We start from the raw sequence: 7,209 nt of genomic DNA on the forward strand, positions 1-7,209 counted from the left end.
GTCCCAGCCCGACACGGGGCTCGAACTCACGAACCTCGAGATCGTGAGCGACTGAGCCGCCCGGGCACCGCTAAAACTATTTTTTTAAAGAGTTCTTTGCACATTAGTCTTCACCCTTCGTGACAAAGGTTGCCAACTCTTTTTCCCTGGTTTGCTATTTGTTATAGGTATCGATGCTCTTTATTGCTTCTGGATTTTCCGTCATGGTTAGAGAGATCTCCCCTGCTCCCAAGTGTAGAAAGAACGTCACCCCCGCTTTCACGTGTTTACAGTTAGGTCTCTGACGGCTTCGAGTCCCTTCTGGGACTTCACTCCGGTGCGAGGCACAGAGTCAACCCTCCCCCACACGGCCCGGGCACCACTTACCGCGATGTCTGCTTTCTACCCAGTGACGCCGGGGCCGCGCCCGTCAGATACTGAGTGTCCTTTGTACTTGGGCCTGGTTGTGGCCAGTCATCTTTGTCCACTCGCCCGGAGCACGTGCTGTGACTGCGGAGGGTTTGAGCTGTGTTTGGTGACCCGACCACAGTGCCACCGCCCGCGCGTGTCTCCTGCAGCGTTTGCTTGGCTTTCTTGCTGGCTGTTTTCATACTGATCTGGGAATCTGGCATCCAGCCTCAAAGCACTTTGGCGTTATTATTTGTTATTTTTATCACTATTATATATTTACGATTCTATATTATGTAATTTTATGCTAATGACTTTATTATTATTATTGTATCATCAACACGTATGTGTTAACTTGGGGGGAACTGACATCCTTAGGATGTTGGGATATCGTTTCTAAGAGCAAGGAATGACTTTCCATGTTTTCCAGTCTTTCGGGAATTTAAAAAATTTTCACCGGAACCAGGATTTACGCATTCCTTGTTAGATTTATTTCTAAGCTCTTTATAGCTCTGCTGTTACTCATATTTTTCTTCTCATTGTTTGCTATGTGAAGCCTGTTGGATGCCTTTTTTTTTAAATTTTTTAAATGTTTATTTATTTTTGAGAGAGAGAGAGAGAGAGTGTGCATGAGCGGGGGAGGGGCAGAGAGAGGGAGACACAGAATCCGAAGCAGGCTCCAAACTCTGAGCCGTCAGCACAGAGCCCGATGCGGGGCTCGAGCTCGCGAACCGTGAGACCACGACCTGTGCCGAAGTCGGACGCTCAACCGACTGAGCCTCCCGGGCGGCCCTGGTGCCTGTTAATGTTACATTCCGCCACCGTCCTGAGGCTCTCAGTGCGTGTGATTGGCTTTGTGGTGTCTATTTCTTCCAGCGTCACCGTCACGCTGCAGATAGGAACTGGTTTTCCCCTGACTGTTCCCTCCTGTCCGGTTTCATCCGCTCGTATCTTAGCAGGAGCCGCGACTCCTCACTGTCTTTCTGACCCGGCCAGACGTGGTCTGTTCCCACCGAGCGGGGCGTCGGGGTGTGGGCGCGCCCTGTGCGCACGTCGGCGTGTACGCATGATTGAGAAATGACCCACCGCTTCCTAATGCGCTAGCATCTTTTAGAACAGGAAACAGATGTTATGTTTTCTCAGAGGCCTTTTAAGTGTCGGTGGAGATAATCGTATGATTTTATTCCTAGATTGATTAACAAGGGGGGGTTATATTAAACAGTGGCCCAGTATGGAACCATTTTGCATTCTTCGTGTTAAACTCATCAACTTTTTGTGGTAATTTTTAAGTTGCCTCCCATGTTAGTAATCAGTTCATCAGAGCTTCGTATGGAAATTATGAAAATTGTGTTCTTTCCATCAAGTGCAGTGTTCCTTAAATTTAAGTTACGCTTTTCTAAGCATGTGGGTGTTGCTTTATGACGTTGAAGTTTTCCAAAACAAAGACCCTAAACTCCTCAGGGAATTCTGATAATTTGCTGATATTATTTATTGCAATGTGCACAGGTTTGCTTTTCCTGTACGAACTCACTGGTTACATTTACTACAAGAGTGGGGCGCCTGGGTGGTTCAATCGATTGAGTGCCCTACTCTTGAGCTCATCTCAGGTCTTGATCTCAGGGTTGTGAGTTCAAGCCCCGCATTGGACTCCTTGCCGGATGTGGAGCCTACTTTAAAAAAAAAAATTCACTAAGTGAGCACCAGAAGCTTCTGTCCTGGAAGTATTTGTGCAGAGGCCACGTTCTATGGGGACAGACGTGCCAGCCAGCCTCTAACCTTGGGCCCCCCGAGGACCCTCTCCTCCTTCCTGGGGCTACAACCTCTGCTATCACCTCCAGCCCCCCGGCCCACAAAGACTCCCTTCAAAGGGAGCTGGATGGCCCCCCATCCTGGCACCAACCCTGTGTGCACATGGTCCTCCTTCTGGAAGCTTCCGTGTAGCCCCATCAAGCCTTCCAGAAGGCACACAGGGCTGGCCTCAGAGACCTGGGCCTGCTCACCCCCCCCTCCCCCCGGAGCAGCCCCTCCGAGGAGGGGAGAGGGAGCCGGGGCCCAGAGGGAGCAGCCTCACTGCCAGGCCAGGTGGAGAGCGGATGAAAAAGGGGCGAAGGGGCAGCCACGGGAAGTGGGGGGGGGGGGGCGGAATTCTCCTTTCACTCCTGCCCGGCCACGAGGACCCGGGGGCGTGCCGCCCTGAGGGTCGGATGCTGGCGGATGGTGGGACCCGGACCCTGTGTCCAGCCCGCTCCCCTGCAGCCTCAGGCTCCGGCCGCCTTCCCCCACGTGGCCAGCAGGTGTCAGGGCGAGGAGGCTGCTCGGGCCTCCCGGGCGGTGGGCTCTGGGCAGCCAGGCACCACCTGTGGAATCTCTACCCCAGCGTCTTCTCAGGACCCCGTGACCCACCCTGGACCTCTTGCCTTTCCTCCTCGGTCTTCCCTTTGATCCTAATTCTGTAAAGAGGCAAGAGACGCCCCGTGGGAAGATGGGGGTGACACAGACCAGCCTCCATGGCGTATGCCCTTCCTTGCCTGCCCTTCCAGAAGCCTCTGTCAGGCCAGGGAGACGGGCAGGTCTTAGGAATGGTTTATTGACGAAAGGTTTGTGGGGAGAAAGGGCTGCGGGTCCGGTCCCCCCTCGGCTCAGGGAGGCCCCAGAGTCCAGCCAGAGCCCCGGCCCTCCCCCCAGACCGTGCTGGCTCAGCGGGAGCCCGGCAGCGGCTGCCCCGCCCCACCCCGCCCAGGCTCCCGGCTTCTGCACCCCTCTGCAGGCGTCTGGGTGTCTCTAGGCCCCGGGGCCGGCTTCCCTCTAGGAGTTCGGTACTTGTTCTTCTGGCTGTACAACAGGTTCCTCTGGAACAGGCGAGGAAGGCGGCCATGATACAGCAGGACGGCCAGGACCATCCCTGCAAGAAACCAGGCGTCAGACCACAGGGCCCAGTCGGCTCGCTGCAGCAGGAGGCAGCCCGGGTGCTCACGCCGGGACCGTCAGTGCGACGGGGGCCCCACAGGCCTGGACCTGGGGGAGCCTGCGCACCTCCGTCAGGGAGCCAGCGCCCGGACCCTGGTCTGGCCCTTCCCACGCCTCCCTCCCCTCCCCGCCCCCTGCGCCTACCCCTGGGAGACGCGCATGACCCATCAGGAGCCGGGCCCACTTCTCGGCCAGGCTCCGGGGACCTGGGCCTGGTGTCGCCGGCACAAATGTCGTGGGCCGCGTGCACGGCCTCTTTCTTCCCAGGGCTGCCTCCCAAGTGACCTGTCATCCCCGTGCATGGCTGTGTTGGGCGTGTCGGCAAGAGTGGAGGTGACAGCGAGGGAGGAGACGGGTGTGGGTGGGGCCGGGGCTGGGAAGTGCAGGGTGTGCTGAGGGCAGGGCCCGGCCCCTGGTTCCCAGGTTCTTCCCGGAACCTGTGGAGCCGAGAATCCTAAATTCTCACGCGGCCGCTAGGGTCACTGGGAAGGTAAGTGGGCCACAGCGGGACAGGAGAGCACATTTTCTTCAAGTGTACGTGAATCTTGTAAGGACTTACACAGGGAAGCCCCCTTGAGCCCGAGGGCTGTTCTCAGGTGCACAAGGCCCGTCCCCCGGGAGGCGGCGGGGGAGGAAGTCACAGGGAGGGCGGAGAGTTAGTGCCCTGACTGAAAACCCGGAAGTGGCTCTGCGAGCCCCCCCCCCCCAGCCCGTTATGTAGAGAAGGGGGAGGGGATAAGGAGACCCTCGCTGCCTCTGGAGGGGGGCGGGGATGCGGGCAGGGACTGCTCCTCTTCCCGGCACCCGAGGCCGCGGTCAAGTGGAAAGTGAAGTCAGAAATAGGAACGATGGGATTCCTCATGGCTCCTCTAGCTGCCTGGGAGCCCCGGGGAGGCCGAGGCCGTGCTCCCCGAGAACACGCCCACCGCGTAGACAGAGAGAAGGGGAGGAAGCTTCCACAGCTCCACCGGACCCCGCTCACCCGCCGGACAAGGTGTGGAGAGTGCGGCGAGGCCGAGGGGCCAAGGCCAGGTGCTGGAGAAGTGGCCCCTGCCTGAGCCCCGGGCTCAGGGTCTGTGAGGGCGCCCTGCAGGCGTGGGTGCGTCCCTCCTGCCCGCCCAGCACCCACGTCCACCACAAATGCTTTGCGTGGCAATCCCCAAGCCACTGTCCAGGCCTGGCCTTGCCTGCTGCCCACGGAGCCTCCCAGGTGACCCCTCTGCCCTTACCTGTCAGAGGACCCAGCCAGTACACCTGCATGTACTCCAGCAGGGTGTGGTCCGAGCAGTGGAAGGTGGCCCAGGTGGCCAGGGCCGGGTTGAAGAAGGCGGACGTGAAGGGCCCAGCTGTGGGAGGAGGCACAGACCGTCCGCGTGGGGCCCTGCCTGCGGCCGCCTCTCCGGCCAGGAGAGGAGCCACCCCGGAAATCCCCACCGTGGTTCCCGGCACACAGGCTGGGGCTCAGCCTATCCTCGCCCCGCTGTACTGATGGGGACGTGGGCGGGAGGGCTACTCGGCCAAAGCCAAAGGTCCCCGGATCAGGGAGCAGCTGGGACAAGAGTCCGTCCGCAAACCTCCCCCACCCTACCCACCGCTCATCTCCCCGAGCTCTTTTCTCCTCTGTCCACCTGGGGGCACTTGTCCTTGAGAGAAAGGGAGACAGAGGCAGAGAGATGGAGAGAGAGACAGAGACGGTGAGACAGGGAGACAGGCAGAGACAGACAGAGACAGATGGTGGAGAAGGGTTGAGCCCAGTGAAGAAACAAGAGAAAGGGGAAGGGGCAGGGCAGATGAGGAGGGGCTGGAGAAAAAGCCAGCGTCCTTCAACCCCGGCCACGTCCACCGCTGCCAAAGAGCTCCGGCCTCGTCCGGGCAGACCAGAGTGGGAAGCACTCTGCAGACCAGGATCTCCGGGAGGCGCCCTGGGTGGCGGCAGGGCTGACACAGGAGCTCCCGGCATCTCCCCAGGCGGGACCCCAGGCAGTCCGGACGCACAGCCCTGCTCCCGGCGAGTCTCTGCTCACCCGTGCCTCAGTTTCCCCGCCTGTGCGCGGGCTCTCGCGGCGCCTTCCCGGGCACGTGACGTCTGTTCTGTACCAGACCCTGGACGGCATCTCGGAAAGTCAGCCCTCTGGTTCTGTCCCTACCGGGCCCCGCCCGCCCCCGAAAGCAGACTTGGGGGAGCTGGGCCCTCAGGCCCTTTCAGGTGTAGCCGTAGCGCCCTGAGCAGGAGTGAGCCGCCGGCCACATGACCTGCACCCCACCCCCACAGCTCTGTTCCCCTGCCCGGGACAGCTGCCCTGGGAGGTCAGCAGTCCGGACATCCCACAGCTGACCTCAGCTCTCTGCTTGCACCACTGGTGGGAAGGGTGGCTGCGTGGGGGCCGGGAGAGGGGGGCGGTGCCAGGGAGCTTGGTCAGGAGGCCCGGGCCCGAGGCGCGGCCGAGGACGGGACGGGGGAGGTGCTGCCCTCCCTGGAGACATCTGGGGCCAAGTGGGAGGGGGAGGGGGCTGGGGCAGACACGGCGGGACCTGGTGCTCTTGGACGGGGCAGCAGAGGACGCGCAGGGGCCTCCAGAGCGGGGCCCGGCCTGGGCCCTGAAGAGACCGCACTGGCTGCCCCCCCACCGCCCCAACCTGTCCCGGGAGCCGGCCTCCTGAGATGGCCAGGAGCAGCTGGGATGCGGAAGATCCAGCCAGAACGACGGTCCCGACGGGGGCCCAGGTCCACCCTGCCGCACCGGGTCCTGTCCAGCCGGCCGCCGTGCCGCCGCTGGGTTCCCGGGAAAGGGCGGTCGGCAGCTTCCGTGGGCCGGCGGCCCCCCTTGGCTGGCGGCCTCGCCCCCGGGTGTCCGCAGGTGCGGGTGGGCGGGGCGGCCACGCGGGTGCAGAGGCTCTGACGTGGCCCAGGGGAGAGGCAGCCCCGTCTCACCTGTGTGGGTCATGACGGTGGCCAGCAGGGCCACGGCCGGCACCCGGTAGGCGGGCAGGCTGTTCCGGAGGCGGAGGAGGGTCAGGTGCAAGAAGAAGGCGCCGGCGCCTTCCACGAGCGCGCCGTGGGACACGGGCGTGCGCAGGGGGGAGCTGCAGTGCGGGTCCAGGAGGTTCTGGAGGACGTGCAGGTCACAGAGCTCCCAGGCCCAGTACAGCCGGGTCAGGGCACAGGCCGCCCGCACACCCAGCCCCTGGGCCGCCAGCTTCAGCAGCGTGCGGGGCGCGGAGGCCTCGGCCAGGAGGAAGTCCTGCAGGGACACGGTGGGGTTGGCCGCGGCGCCGTCGCAGGTCGCCCCGTGAACCAGGAGGAGCAGGGTGAGCAGGGTGAGCAGCAGGTCGGGGCCGAAGCCCCCCGCCCAGGGGCCGAGCTCCGCCAACATCCGCATCTCCAGACAGCAGGCCCCCAGCTGGGCCGCGCCCACCGCCTCCCGGGCGAAGCTGGCGTAGGCGCCCGCCGGGAGCAGGGCCTTGCACGCCCTCCTGGCCGCCTGGCAGAGGACGAAGGTGGCGAAGAAGAAGGAGAGGGACACGTTCAGACCGGCCATCGGCCTGGGGGCCCCTAGAGGAGCAGGCCGAGCGGGGGACCCGAGCTGACGTGTCAGGGCTGCCGCGCCCTGAGCCCTGAGCCCCGAGGATGGGGCCGCTGTGGGAGAGTCCACCTGGGCGGGCTGTCCCTGCGAACGCCACACCTGTGCCCTCACCCCCTCACCCCCGCCAACCCCCCCCCCCCACCTGCTGCCGGCCCGGGAGCAGAACCACAGCGGACGCCCATAGGTCAGGCGTCCTCCCTGGGGCCTGAGGCACGCCTGGCCCCCTGCCCCCACTCGGCCAGCCGCGGGTGCTGGACGCAGCTTCAAAGCC

At 62.9% G+C, this 7,209-nt stretch overlaps 1 protein-coding gene across 2 annotated transcripts; it reads right to left on the reverse strand.

Annotated features, from left to right (window-relative positions):
• Positions 1 to 2,901: 2,901 nt before the first annotated feature.
• LOC107179926 (aquaporin-12B-like) lies at positions 2,902 to 6,893 on the reverse strand. Of its 2 annotated transcripts, XM_042997826.1 has the most exons (4): positions 6,771 to 6,893; positions 6,287 to 6,734; positions 4,584 to 4,700; positions 2,902 to 3,289 (listed from the first exon to the last, which is right to left on the reverse strand). In XM_042997826.1, exons 1-4 carry the CDS (start codon positions 6,891 to 6,893, stop codon positions 3,084 to 3,086), a joined length of 894 nt encoding a protein of 297 aa, XP_042853760.1. In that variant the 3' UTR covers positions 2,902 to 3,083. The 2 variants fall into 2 exon arrangements, with proteins under 2 accessions (XP_042853760.1, XP_042853759.1); XM_042997825.1 differs by having other exon boundaries at positions 6,287 to 6,893.
• Between the last annotated feature and the right edge of the window lie 316 nt (positions 6,894 to 7,209).

Source organism: Panthera tigris, chromosome C1 (assembly GCF_018350195.1).
Source record: "Panthera tigris isolate Pti1 chromosome C1, P.tigris_Pti1_mat1.1, whole genome shotgun sequence".
In the NCBI taxonomy this organism is placed as follows: Eukaryota; Metazoa; Chordata; class Mammalia; order Carnivora; family Felidae; genus Panthera; species Panthera tigris.

What these genes read in the sequence shown, in the direction of transcription:
- LOC107179926 (XM_042997825.1), bottom strand. Translation starts at nt 6,893, where the DNA reads ATGGCCGGTCTGAACGTGTCCCTCTCCTTCTTCTTCGCCACCTTCGTC. An exon ending in CACCGTCATGACCCACACAG is followed by an intron (nt 4,701 to 6,286) that starts GTGAGACGGGGC and finishes CTCCTCCCACAG; the next exon opens with CTGGGCCCTTCACGTCCGCC. An exon ending in CTGGCTGGGTCCTCTGACAG is followed by an intron (nt 3,290 to 4,583) that starts GTAAGGGCAGAG and finishes GGTTTCTTGCAG; the next exon opens with GGATGGTCCTGGCCGTCCTG.